Raw genomic sequence first — 15,440 nt, 5'->3', positions numbered from 1 at the left:
GTTATGCTGTCGGAAACATAACGCATAACAACCATAACACAGTTAACAGTGCTACGAATGCAAAGAATATTCCTTCGAAATTTTTTATCACTTCAAGAGGCATATCCCAATCTGTCAAAAGGTCACGTATGTTTTCCATATGAGCTAGGTATTTTTATACACATTCAAATCAAAAATCAACATCAAAACAAAACACAATTTTCGTTTCCGATGCGATGCCGACCAAAGCCACCTTTCCGACACACTCACTCCACATCACATAAATAACTAAATGAAATGCGTGTCTGCGTGTTAACAGGTTCATGACAAATAAATATTACGAAAATGTATCGATTCAAGACAATGGGGGTTTAATTTTTTTACTTCAAGGCAAATGCGCCAGGTTGTTTTTAACGAACGTATTTATTATTTTCATCAGAGATGATTTATACCGGATTGTTTTGAGTAAAAATCCAATTTTTCAAGATTAGATTTTTCTTAAAGGGAGACAGAGCGTCGTAGCTTCCATAGAAACAAATTTTTATTTTATGCTAAATAAAATAAATTAAGAAGTCTCAACGACTTGTATGAAGCCAATTCGTTTTGTTAAAAAATGAATTGTTTCGAAACAAAACAATTAAGGAAGAAAAATAAAGTCTCATTACAAGATGAAACACTGCGTTAAACTAAAAAGAAATATTTCACTTCAATACAAATTGTCTTAAGGTAAAACAAAATGTTCAAGAAAAGAAAGTTTTCTTTGTAGACAAAAATTTTTACCGCGTGTTGTTTTGTTTTCCTTGATATCTCTAAAAACAATAAAGTTGCAGCCAATTAAAATGTTTATCTGGATAAATTGGACGCACGGTACATTAATTGACAGTGTTACGGAATAATAACTTAATACTACAATACAATAAAAAATACGCAAATTGTTATTTGATGATGTAATTGTTAATTCCAAAAAAATATCATAATTGCATTGAATTTTGTGAATTTTTGATTAGGATCAGTAATTCCAATTAGATGTCCTCGAACCGCGTTATCGGGAGGATTTTGACGATACCCTCGTTGCGTCCGCGCGGAGTAAATAGAAAAATATTGTGTACGTTTTCAAAAGGGACAACCGCCTGGTTACCCCCGGGTGTCGGTGATTAATCGTTTGTTATTAAATGCAAGCAAACCGAACTGAGGCTCATTTATTTTAAAATCGCGGTTTTATTACCTTAATAGGGGCAATGTAAAAACCGTTTAGAAAGACACATTAGGTACTGACGAAGACAAATTGCGTTTGTTTTTTCCTCTCGGAAAAAGAAAGAGAGAGGCCCCGGCTCGACCGACTCGCCTGCCCGATGCACTTAGCATCGATATTTATCTTTCGAAAAATAAGAGAATTTTGACGGGTGTGGAATCGATATTTATGCCCCCCGAAACGGTCCGAGGTGAACGGCAAATTGCAGGGTTTTGCGGTTCGGCCGACACCTTGCGCTTTGTAGCACGTCCGTGGAATAAGTAAACGAATTTGTTCTTTTTCATTTACGGTACGTATCTGTAGTTGGTACCCGTTGGTTTGAGATTGTTTTCAATTAGATATACAGAGAGAGATAATTGAGAGAGATGTTCTTAAGGTTCAGTATTTTGTTCTCAAAATTCTGAAACATGCAATTTTATGTAGACCCATTTCAAAAATTATTGCAAAAAATTGTATTCACACTTCTATCTCTAAGAGGTTTCTTTAGAAAGTATTTTTTGGTGCATTTTAATAGGGACTTTTTTCTTATTGTGATCTCTAAAATTAGTCTCCAAAATGTAATTTTACTGTCACTCTGTATGTATACAGGTTTGTTTACGTTTGCTACAAAGTATTAAAAATGTACCATCTAGTCTAGATTGAAAACTGATTACCATCTACATAGGTATCTAATGTCTGGTAGAAAAAAGTGCAATCACTGAGAAATTAGGAAATTTGTGGTTTGCTAGTTATTCGGAAAATTTTGCATTCAATTGCTTGCGTATTTGCGTTAGGTTCATTGGAATTGCGGTTTTGAACGGGCCGATCGTTTCTCTGATAATTTAAAGCGCTGTGCTATCAATGATTTTGCTATTTCGATGGGAAGACGGTTGACCAGAAGTCGAAAATATTGTACAGAGGAAAATTCCCAAAACAAACTCGTATTTTGAAAATTTGGCTGAGCAAAACTAGCCAAATTTTCAAGTTTTTTTGATTTATTGTATTATTTTTTGATAATTAAATGCTTTTTTGCGTTGAAATATTATATATTATGTATTTTAATTGTACACATCACTAAAGTTTACATTTTTTTGCAGATCTTTAGTGAGAGCTGGAGTCATGTAAAGTGATTCCGAGCCCCCGACGTAGCGCTACCGCTTACCCCGGGGACAACTGTGCCAGAATTAGGAGGCAAGGCAATTTGCCGCCCCGTTTTATCCGACAATGGGCTGGCCGCCGTGTGGAACGAGCTTTAGTCTCAGCAGCGTCGTTCTCAGGTATGCTCTACCTTTCCAAAAAATGTGCCGGTTCTACGTGAATGCGTCAACATCTTGTTACTCTCGAAAATCGATGAAATCGAATTTTTCGAAAATATCTGCGCCCGTATAAAAATTTTAGATCTCGATAACGGTAGGTCCTAGGGGACCGCCATTGGTACATAATTGATCAGCGCCGAAAAAAAAATTTGTTTCTGTCTGTTCTCCGTTCTCTGTTGCAAGACATTTTCGGCAATAACTCCGGAACGGTTTCAGCTAGACGGCCCAAAATTTTAAAAGTCCTTGGGGCGCACAAGATATGTGAAAATGGCCGCGGTCAAACATCGGCGGCCATCTTTTTTTTTAAATTTTCGACTGTTTTCTGAACATCGCTATGAAACACGATAAGTGTCCGAAATTTGAAGCTATTGACTTCAAATTTTTCAAGCGGATAGCGTTTGATGACCACGGAACCTATTGAAATTGGTGAGGCTGGGGGGATCGAGAAGTATTTTTAAAAAATTAAAAATCGCATTTGCAAGGGTCCAAGAGAAAGATTATTAATCGAAAACCGTTTACGCCACCGAAACAATTCTTGACGCAGAAGATTCGGCTCCATAAACTTCCATTCTTGACAATTTTTATAAAATGTACAGGGTGCGCCGAAAAAAATGAAAAATTAAAATTTTTATTGACGCATTTAGCATTTACAATACAGTTTAACCTAGGAAAAATAAGAAAAATAGTACCCACACATATCAATCGAGTAATAATACTTAATCAGTTTGTTTTACATGACGACATAGCCCGCATTGACAGCTAAAACTTTTGTATTTAAGGTTTTCACCTGTTGTACAGGATGTTATAGATATTAAGTGCTATATTCAAATATTAACAGTTGTCTTAAATTTGCAGCTATCGACTTCAGATTTGACGGCAAGATATTTTATCTGTTAAAAAAAGACTTACTCAAATCAAAGTCTTTTTTTTAAATTTTAGGCATATTTTGGCTTCCAGAAAAAAAGATTTTCTCGGAAACTATTAACTTTATCGGCAAAATTTGTGAACCAAAAAATGCGGGAGATCCGGGACCATAACTTTTATTTCAGGCATTCATTCCATTATATACAGGGTTTTTCAATTATTGACAAAAATCTAAAAATACCCCTGAAAATATTTTTTTTCGCTATTAAATTATTAGCCATAAATCAATTCGTGAAAAATATGGCTAATTGGTTTAAACAGTTTTATAGGCCGCATCGAGAGCTACAAGTATTGTGTTTATGGTTTTCGTCTATCACATACGCTGCTCGAGATATTTGAAAAAATCCATATCAAAATCGCAATATCTCGCAATCAATCTAAACACGAAAACAAGTATTTTCTCGAAAACTATTTCTTCTATTGAAATAATTCATATACCGCGAAACGTGGGAGATCTAGGACTAATTTTACTTCGTTTTTTTTTATTATGTTCAGGGAGTGTCGATTATGGTTAAAAAAAAACAAAAAGATTCTGAAAATTGCCGTTTTCTATGAAACATCGAATAATATGGTTTCAACAGTCTCCAAAAATTGTGTCGACAGAGAGTTTCAGATTTTGTCTATCATACAGGGTGCGCGAGATATTTGAAAAAATTTCATTTGAATTCGCTATTATTTGTGCAAATTGCTGTGACTTTGAAGTTCGGCAAGTCGTGGAAGTCACTTTATACAAGGTGTGTGCACAATAAAATTACATCGATTTTCAGTTTCAACAGGATTTGTAAGAGTTGGTTGTATGACAAAGTTTTTATATTATAGGCGGACAATATCTCTAATAAGCAAGTCATACTTTTTTACATTGTGTATTTTGTATGCAAGAGTAATTGTAATGCAACTACAAGTATCTATTTATATGTAAAAGTCTTTCCCGTGCTGATAATGCAGATATTTTTGAGACCCCCAGCCGCCTGAGCAGACGTTTTATGGTACTTCTGATCCTTGGTTTATCTACTAGCTCTAGTTGTACAACAATTGATGGTTTACCAAAGTTACCTACCTAGTTTACCAAAACTAGCTCTAATCCTTTAAAACTACAACTTTTAAGTGATATAATTTGCTTGCCTCTTTGTAGCAGGACGAACTAAAAGTGATATCCAGTAGTAGATTTGCTGTTTACGACAGCCAGGTAACAGTTTGTGGTACTATATCTAATGCTAATTTGGGTTTTTGCTGAATACAAAAGTCAATGTAGGTTAAAAATTTGCAAAGCAACGTAGGTAATCGTAGATTGTTTTTAGGGCGCTGGTCTTGCTGCTGTTCAGTTTTCACTACTTCGTGCTCGCCACGGCGGTACCTACGAACGCAAAATTCTACACGATACATTGGAATTCGTCGAACCCGATATTCCGTATCGACAATACAGACAACATTATCGACGTGAACAGAAACAACCTCAAGTTCGAGTATGATCAGGTAAATTAAAATTTAATTTCATTTTAAGCCGAATATCGTACGAATTTGATTTACTTGCTTACTTAATTTAGAATATTTTTGCGCGTGACGTGTCAGTCGTGGTTTAGTGAGTGTTTTAGTAACATCTTGTTTAGTGTGTTGCCAAAAAAAACTGGTTATTATGTTGCATATTTCATTTGGAAAATCCAAATGAGACCGGTAAGGTCTAAGATTAAATAACTAAAATAAATGGAAATTATGATTTTATGCCAAGTACTAGTGCAAACATATTTTTTAAATTCTCAATTAAAGTATTTAAGTAAATCTCAAAATATGTGAAAGTTCATACAAGTAAATAGATGGAATGTACAAAAACAATCAAGCAATAATCGCTCATACCTCTTAACATCTAATTCCCTCAAACAAAAGACGGTTGCAGCTTTGGTCTAGAATGCTCCAAAATGAAGAACATGCTAGCGTTATTCTACAACATTGAGATATAAAATTCTGTGGATCTCGGCGCATCCACTCAGAATTGAATATTCCTGATGGGAGCAGACAACAATAGGAAGAAAACAACTCAAATTGTAACAGTTTACCGGTCTCGGTAATATGGGCAAGGATCTTAATAATAATTGTATATTTGTTAATAACCCCGCTTTGAAGCATTCGAAATTACTTGACACAATTCATTGGAAATTTCATGAATACTTCTTAGCTCGCGTTATGTTTATTTAGGTATTGATTTAAGAAGTTATTTAGTTATTTTAGTGATTATTTATATTGTCTGGTCCATTGAACATATTTAAAAAATATATCTCGCTAACTATTTTTCCTATTTAATTACCAACTTATTTGATTACAGCATATATTATTAGAACATTTTGTAAATTCGATATGCATAATATTTTCCTCCGAGGTTACGAGGCTTTTAACGATTTTCTATGCCGAAAATAGCAAAGGGGAGAGTGTTTAGTGTTAATAAAGTCGTTGCCCAAAATTCTCTCTTTCGAGCAAAATTTTTATGTTTGTGGTTTGTTAACTGTTTTTTTCTTATATTGCCATGTGGTAGTTTTACATACATTTAAAACTTGTGTTTTTGGTTAAAAAGAAGAAACGGCATAAAAGATGCATTAAAAAGCAACCAAGCAAATGGAAGCAACATTTTTAGAAAGTTAAAAAATGTCAAGTAAAAATATTTGACCAATCTCTACAAAACATTGAAACTACATATTTCGAGAAAAAAAGACAACATTCTCTATTAAAGAATTATTTGACAAAAATTACCAAAAAAGTCAAAGTAAATTCCACATTTTTTTTACAGAAGATTCCTAAGAAACAAAACGAGTAGGTTATAGTATATTACTTACCGAGGACTCACATTAAAAAGTTTTGGGAAAATGTCAACAGAGATTTTTTAAATACAATCCTTCGAAATTGATTCTGTGAAATATATACCAATCGGTTAGTTTTAGAAAAAAAAATAAGATTCAGAGTTTTATCATTTTTCACGCCCTACAACTTGGTTTTGTTTTATTTCCAAAGAAAAATCGTCAACTTCACTTTTTTCAATGCGGACTTGCATTTTATTCAATTTTTGTTTTCTTTCTTCCAGAATATTAAAAGCGATAGTCTGTGTGTTTTTAATGTATTTAAATTTATTTATTCTATTTACAAGTAAATAGAAAGTTTAGGGTTTTTCACGCCATACGGTACGGACTATTGTGGTGAAATTACAAGGTTTTCTTTTTGTTAAAGTGTACGGGTTACCCCAAAAGTGTAAAAAGTATTAAAGTTGATTTTTTTAAAAACAGAACCCCTGTATATTATAGCATTTTTGGATTCCACTACCAAAATAAGTAGGTTTGAATAAAGTTCATGATGCCTTAAATCTTGAATAATCTGAATTTCACCTAATTTTAATTTTTCAAATACATATGACATGTTTGAGGTATGTAAGCGAAATATATAGTAAATTGTTGCCATGGACCATATTTTATATCTGAATTACAGCGTCAATAATTTAAATGAAACGCCATGTTTTTTTAACTTTTTTAGTTAGAATTTAGTTCGGGCACGGAACATTGAGTATAACGCATTCAGTGATTCAGTCGAACAAAATCAAATTTTTAAACAAAAAAAAAAGCTAATGGGTGGTCCTCATATTGTGGGATCGTTTTTTAACAATGGCATTCGTCGCACGTGCCTTCCATTAATAAAGTTTTGACAATTGATAATATTGTACCTCAGATTAGTTAAAAGGGCCGGATATCTAATCGCCACGTAGAACACAGTCCGGATTACAAAAATTAAATTATTCATTTCTTGGGCCCGGCCTCGACGTTGGTGGCGATTATTAAATATGCACGCGTTAAAATGATTAGTTATTATATTTTCCTGGAAGTTAGTCGGTTGGTATAGCGGCGGGGGTTTATATATTATGAAAGGCCTCCCTAATGTAATCAGCGCCAATTTTAATATAAAGTTCGACGTAAAAAATTGCTTTATAGAATAGTGATGACCGAGGTGACGACCCAGTTAGAGAGACAAAAAGTTCTTTGTGAAACGCCTGCGGGTAATATAAGACGTTATATATTTCGACAAGGCCACGCAACTATTATGGCGAAGATGAATGTCGGCTTCATTATTAACTTGTAACTGGGAGGATACAAGTTCAACCCTTAATCTCGGTTCCCGGTAATTTGTACTTTCAGGAAACCTTGTTCTACAATTTGTTAATTACTTTGGTTTATTTATTGATTTTTTCTTATGGAAACGTTAAAATCAATATTTTTAATTGGTTTTGATAGCTGCAAGTAATGGCATTCAGCAAGGGGACTCTTTAAGCCCGCTTCTTTTTAACCTCGTTATGGATGAAATAATAAAACAACTTCGCAAACTAAGTGGATACAAAATGGGGAAGTGAAAATTCTGTGCTATTTAGATGACGCGGCTCTTGTCGCGAACAACAAAGATAATCTTCAAAGACTTGCAGTTCACTAAAACAGCCAAACTATTTAATATGGTTATATAAGCGGCAAAAACAAAATCGATGGTCACTTCCAAGTCACCGACAGATGCAAACTTGTGGTTGAGGACAAAATAATACAACCGGAAATGAAATTCAAATATTTAATAATTTAAATATCTGGATACCTAGACCTCTAAAACAAAAGGAATATTAGAGACCACGGAACTGAAAATACTTCGAAGAATAACGGTAAAAACACTCATAGATATTCAAAGGAGTGAAGATATTAGGCGAGTGTTCGGAGTAGATGAACACATTGATCGTATGGCAGAAGAACGAATAGTGAATATATCGAGGAACAAATAACCAGCAGGACGAAGTAGCCTAGGAAGACCTAGGAAAAGGTGGAGCGACAACCTCCCAATTGACTACTGAATGATGACAATCATGCCTATATGCAGTAGGAAGAAATTGGTTTTGTTTAGCAATTTTCCTAAAAAGTGTCACCCTTCCCAACTATGTATTTGCAAAAACCAATCACATCTGTACTTTATGTTAGAAGTTTTTGTCATCTATTTGACAAAAACTATAGAGAAATCTAAGCAGATACTTGAAATTCTATTACGCTTAAGTGGAAAGTTAGGAAAATTTGGGTTGGATTGAACTTGTTATTTTACTTTAATAATTTTTGTTGCGTTCATTTGACTTATCCATTATGGTTCAGTTGACTGGTGCACTAACCTATCAGAAAAAAAATCAAGGCAACTTCCGACCAGACTAGTGAAAACTATAAATACAAAGAACCAAAAACGCCAGTTCTTCTAGTTTGCTAGTCTAGACTAAACTCATAATATTAGTAAGAGCGTGCAGTTATTTCAAGTAAAAAGCTAGCTTGGAAACGTGTAGATTGTTTTCAAAGGTGCACAAAAAGCTGCAAAACTAAAACAGAAATTTGGAGATATGAATTAAAGATTTTTATCCGTTAACGCTAAGCTTTCTTAATGGGTAAGTGTAACATATTTTGCAAACATTTGTTTAATTTAAACTATTTAAAAAATAACAGGACTGCAACTGTTTACCTGTACACAATCTCGATTTCCTAGTTGTTTGAAAATTTAACTTGCAGTTCGTGTTTGATAGTTTTATACTATCATATCTATTTTAATTTTTGGTTGGGGTCAGTGGTCAGTAAAAACCTCTTTAACTCTTTTAATAAATATGATGAATGGAAAAGTCTTGATCGTAGAATGTATTTTACAATGTCTAGGCGTCATTAGAGTTCAATATATACGTATTCCACAAACTAAACGGTGCATTAACAAATTGTTAAGAAACCCTTATTGTAAATTGTTGAATGTAGCATGTGCATTAGAATGTAATATTATGTTCTCTGTATTCGGGGATAACTATTTCTGTTTCTCTTTCAAAACTACATTAGTTATTATCTACTTTTACTTTAATGTACTATTTTCTACTTGTTTATCGGGTCCAAATAATAGTTATCTCTCCCGATGTAAAATCTTTTCGTTATACCATTTAACGAGTCTTTTAGGTTAGACGTCATCAGCTTGAAAAAATTCAAAATGGGTGACCCCAACGCAACGGCCGCTTCCGATAATGCGCGATGATGAGCCTGGCGAGTCCTTTCTCTTAAGATGTCAAACTCCTCCACTCTGAGCAATATCTTTTTCCCACTTGTCTGATCCCTTCCAATCCAATTGACAGACTTTGGTCACTTGTAGCAAAAATGCAGTTGTTGATATCGTACTTGACTAACATATTGCGCCGTAACGGAAAATATTTGGAAAATTGAATTACGAAAAAAGTTCACAAGATACTTCCGCTAGATTTTGCTTTGTTGTTGAGATGTTGTGAATGTATAGCACGAAAACGTAGTAAACATTCGACGCAAACTTCGGACATCGTTTAGAAAGCCGATCGACTTTTTCCCATTTCATTTTTAAAACAATTTATTGGAAAACCCGTCTGAAATTTATTTCTATTTTCTAGGTCAACCTGATTTGTCCGGTTTACACCCCAGGGACGAGAGACGACGAAATGGAAAAGTACATAATATACAACGTGTCCAAGGATGAATACGACACGTGTAGGATAACGAATCCTAATCCTAGGATAATCGCGGTCTGCGACAAACCGTACAAGTTGATGTATTTCACGATAACGTTTAGGCCGTTTACGCCCCAACCTGGGGGTTTAGAATTCCTGCCAGGTAGGTGTGTTTAATAGCTCTCCGGAACTGTGCGGATTAAACAGACTGTTTTTACCGTAAAGTTTTCGGAAAAACACATACGGAAATAATACATGTTATTTTTAGTGACCCATAGTACGTACATGGTTTTGATTTGTGTTTTGTTTGTCTGTTAACTTTAAGAAATTTATTTATTTATTTAATACTAAAACGTTTATTATTCTAATCATCAAAATGATACATGAAAAAACAACAACAATTTAAAGGATAAAGCGCCGGGCTTTCACTATGTAACAATTATAAAGCTGTTGGGGCGTTAATTTAACTAAAAACATTTAGTTGCGTCATGTAAGACGGAAGGGGAACAAAAACGCTGCGCACAAAATTTATTGAGAAATTTATTTTTCATAACGAAATCAAAAATTTTACATTTGTTGACAAATAAAGCAGCCAGAGAGGAAAATATCTTCTTAGAGGATTGTTTCTTATGCTTTGGAATTCTAAGTATTCCAGCTAATATCAGTTTTTTATGAAGGTACATTGGCGTTTTAGTTATATAATCAATAAAGCTTATTAAATGCAACATGTTCAGCCACTGCAAATCGTTAAGTTTGTGACGCCTAAGTATTCCAAAAATTAATGTCAAGTTCGATTTTTGAAATTTTTGTATTCTTCGTTTATTAAAAACACTCAGAAGCGAGCATACATATATCAACAATATCAAAGCATAACTTGAGTCTTAATATTAAGATAGTGTTTATGTAGGTAACGGAATTTTAAAGCAGAATAATCCTCTTTTAAACAAAGTATGAATATTAAATTCATAATGTTCGTTAATTTTTATTTGTTTGTTTTTTTTTTTTTGAAAAAAAAAATTTCATTTTTGTGTCGTCATAGTAAAAGTGATAAACGCAATGCTGTAAAAAATTTATAAAGTTAATTGTATAAATACTTGATTGTGGTACCCCTGACACAAGCCGCACATGTCTCATTGTTTATTTCCATTTATCAGATTTTTGTGTACTACCTGTATAAGATTTTATAAGGTTAAATGAAGTTTCGTGAAAACTTAAATAATTCAACATAGTCATAGTCATGTCGTGACTAAATATAATAGTAGTCCAATAATATTAATATCGTTTCCTGATCACTGTTGCAATGTTATTATTTTCTAAAAATTTGTATTTCCATGTTTTTTTCTAATATCTTAGAAAACACAGGTGGGATAGAAATTGAGAGCAAGCATATTTTTATTGTTTAGTACATTTCCACACTATTTATTATATTTATTTATTATGTTGGAAAACAAACGACACTTGATATTTAAATTCATAGTAAATTCATCATATTGGGGGGAGTTTGGTCATTTCAAGTCAGGTTCGCACTGTTGCTATTTGCTTGGACTACTGACAATTGATATTGAAGTAATCTTCAAACTATACTTTTAATATCAAATTACTAACAAATGTTACGAAAAGCAACGTAGTTATCCGCATATTGTATTAATCATTAATTCATTGGGTATAAATAATAAATTAATCCTTGATATTTAACAGAAAGCATTGAACAAACAGAATATGAATATAAAATAAAAAATAAATTCTTTACTCTGTGTTTTTACTAAAATCGAATACAAAAATGTTTTCCACATGTTGCGAAACACATGATGTTTATGACTGGTATAATAATAATTGACTGATATAATTGGTTTTCTGTAAAACTTAGTGAACCAGTTAATAAGAAATACCGATTATGCAATCACACTTGTAATTTTTATTTTTATTTTTTTGTAAATAAAATAAAAAACATGGAAGCAATCTCAATACTCAAGGATACACCTAAAAATTCAGCTTAAAGTTCCAGTGTAATAAAGATATGCCGAAATTATTGGCATCAAATAAAAATAAATGATAAAGTTGTCTACTAATTTAGTATGCGTTTGTATTGATGCGCCGTGACTAAACCTTAACATTTTCCATATCTTTGTCCGACTTTATCTCACTTGAGGTTTAATCTAGGATCGATTTTCTCTTATCTGTATATGCACACTTTATGTGTGCACAAGTTTAAATTTTTTAACGTTTGCATCTTTTAGCGTATTAATCTGAATACGTCAAGAATAATTTTGCAGCACCTTTGGTCATTTCTTCATTGACTGGGATCCGGACATTTTTCTTCAAAATACTGATAAAAATGATCACAAACCATATAGTACTGCGAAAAATGTCACATCTAAACTGAAAACTCTCAAATAGAGAAACTGCCAGCGACCATGTCGATTTCTAAAAGGAAAAATAACTCAAATTGAAAACGGAACCCGAAAACAAATTTTATTTTGTACCTGTTTTCTTTAATTAAAAATTCCTTACATTATCATCTTTTTTTTTTCATTTATACGCCCAAGATATTTTTATAATAAAAAATAGGTAGTTCTCCTAAATGTTTATACATTTTTAATTAAAAGTATTCGGATGCTAAGTCCATTTTATTACTACCTATAGCGAACAGAACCCGCTTAAATCCGACTCGCCTCCATAAAGAAGGGCATTTAAATACTTTGTAAAATAAACGAGACCCGCAAAAAAACGCTCGAAAACAGTTTTGGCATGATGAGCGCAACTTTTCTCGCGACTGCTTCGTGGCATTATTATTTTTATTTGCATACCTATGAATAACCATTTGAAAACGGTTTAAATGAACTAAGAAAATGATAAAGAAACACATAAGAAAGAAACGATAAATTCCCGTTTTATGGTTCCAACATTTACACTTTGCTGAACGCTTTTATGAATCATTAAATTTCAACAAGAAATTATTTAGATAAGACATTCGACTATTTTATGTCTGAGGAGACGTCCCATTAATATTAATGCGCATGAATAATAAAGTAATAGAAATATGGCATACGGCCTTAATTGCTCGGCCAGAGCTCTGAGTTGCGTTTGATGGGAGTAAAACGAGCACGTTCCGATATTTCAGGATTGTACAAAATCCGGTTTTGAATTGGTTAGTAAAAACGAAGTACATTAAAACTCAAAGATGGATAAAATAAATTTGGGGTTTTATTTTACGACTTCACTTGAGGACTGCCGATCTTTTTCACACCAAAATGAAGTTTAAAATCGCTCTATATTTACTTTGCATTTGCATTAACATTACTTAACAATTCAAAATTTAAAGTGTGCGACACTGAAATTACCGTACAAAACATATTACAACAATGTCTAAGATCTATAGTAAAGTAAATCTTGAAAAGCGGCCTTCGTCACAAGACGCACGCTTGGGTTTTTTTTCCACGAGTTGCCATTTGATTATAACATCGCAATATAGAAGTTTACTAGCCTACGTGATGGTTTCTTCCTTTTAGAATTGTTTCAGTTTTTTAAAAATACATACGTCGATTACTTCAAACCAAAATATTTTTCAAAAATTCAAAATATGTCTAAATAAAGTCCGGTCTCAAACAAATTTCACCGGTCGGCTCCAAATTTTATCTCGATATTTTTACTTATTTAATTTTGATAAACACCAGTGAAATTTGTTATTCTTGGTCGAGATCGGAAATGTCGATGTCGCTCTCTGAACTGATTTTCAGAATTTAAGCTAATAATAAATTCATCCTCGTTGTCGTGTTGAACATAATTACTTAAATTTTGTTGCATGTTGAAATGCTTTATCTACGAACGAACGAACATGTTCTTCTGCATTGTATACAATCTCGATAGGGTGGAATAGGCTCACATGGGTACAGTGGTAAACGTAGAACCCCTAACCCATATTTCGCAGCGATTTTTTCAATTTATATTTGTCATACTAATTCCTGTATGCGTAGGCTACTTTCAGCAGCTCTGATTTCGAGTAGGAGTCGTAAAAGAAAATATTTTTTTCGAGCAACCAATCTTGAATCTCGGCTGTTTTCAGGTCACTGGATACCTAAATTTTCAAGAATAATAGGAAGGGTTAACCATAATAACGACATTTTTTGGGAATCAGCGACTTCTCAAACCATTGCTCGAAATATTTGACATTCATTTCGTTATGTCGCTTTTCTTTGATAAGAAACTGAGTCGGTGGCGGGTGGAAATACTTTGGCATATATTGCATGAAGCAGAATAACACTTGGACCTCTTTTTGTTGGTGTTTTAAGACCTGTTAAACCTTTTAAAAAAGCATCTCTGCGATCTGTTATGGTATTGTCATTCCAAGCATAATTAATCGTATGACCCAAATTGACCCAGCTCTGATTTAAATAGATGATATAATACCTTTTCTTGATCGACCTTATATACGTGTGTCGCCAATTAATAATATATTTTCGCTATAACATTATATTTTTGCGACCACGCGTCACATTCAAAACCTATATCTTTGATTAAAATATCCAAGGAACTTAAAGAAAAACTTCGCAAATCGGTATCCCTCCGAATAATTTTATAAATAGCAAAGTCGGTGCAATGTTTTTGAAAAAAAAAACATTTTGAACAATTAGTCTGAGTAAATTGTTAAAAAGCTTCATCATATGTATAATCACGAGATTTTTAAATTCGCCATTGTTCTGTTCCGCGTCTATCTTGATGTTAGAAATTGTTTTTTCACTAACACCACTTAGTTTTGAAGCGCCACTCACAGCTGCACTTCAACTCAACCTTTCGCAATGTTCGCACCTGCATGGAGCGCTTGCCCTTGTTTGAATTTCTTGAATTCCGTGTTAGTGATAAGAAATCGAACATAAAATACCTCATTAATCCAATATACTATTCAATTTTTATTACCTATTTTACAAACAAATTCAAAACACGTGATTCTAATCTTTGTATATATATGTATATATTTAATATATCCTTGGTAGCGCGAGGTAGCGCCACTACAAGAGCCAAATTGAGAACAAATTCAATTTTTAATGGCAAAAAACTCCCAGGTGCAAATTTTTGTTCAGAAATGGACATTATTTAGAAAAATTTGAAAGCAAACGAACATTTTTACCCTAAAAATACTTGACAAATCAACCTGTGAAATATCGGATACTTATTAATTGACATCATGTATCAGATATTTCTATTTTAGATACATGCATAATATACTTTTTAATACAATTTTACTTGGAATTGAATTACAAAAGGAATCATGCTTACCTCAATATCGAGAAGTGCGAATGAACTAATAATGGGATAAATAAAAACGGCGTCGATATTTTTAGAACGTCTTAACAAAAACTCTGTTTCACCTTTTACTGTTACACGAAAAAAAAATTATATATATATATATATATATATATATATATATATATATATATATATATATATATATATATATATATATATATATATATATATATATATATATATATATATATATATA

At 32.8% G+C, this 15,440-nt stretch overlaps 1 protein-coding gene across 6 annotated transcripts in view; it reads left to right on the top strand.

The window, feature by feature from the left end:
* LOC132695835 (ephrin-B2) overlaps nt 1-15,440 on the top strand; it is a 343,644-nt gene that overhangs the window by 323,888 nt on the left and 4,316 nt on the right. For all 6 annotated transcript variants that reach the window (XM_060660378.1, XM_060660361.1, XM_060660352.1 and 3 more), the window contains 3 exons: nt 2,308-2,487; nt 4,749-4,923; nt 9,884-10,103. In XM_060660378.1, coding sequence (XP_060516361.1) covers nt 2,435-2,487; nt 4,749-4,923; nt 9,884-10,103 — 448 coding nt within the window. In that variant the 5' untranslated portion in view covers nt 2,308-2,434. The remainder of the gene's footprint in view (nt 1-2,307; nt 2,488-4,748; nt 4,924-9,883; nt 10,104-15,440) is intronic.

This window comes from Cylas formicarius, unplaced genomic scaffold (assembly GCF_029955315.1).
Source record: "Cylas formicarius isolate icCylForm1 unplaced genomic scaffold, icCylForm1.1 PGA_scaffold_10__41_contigs__length_53128322, whole genome shotgun sequence".
Taxonomy (NCBI): Eukaryota; Metazoa; Arthropoda; class Insecta; order Coleoptera; family Brentidae; genus Cylas; species Cylas formicarius.
Note: the sequence above shows the minus strand (reverse complement) of the source record. Positions and strands in the feature narration are given on the sequence as shown.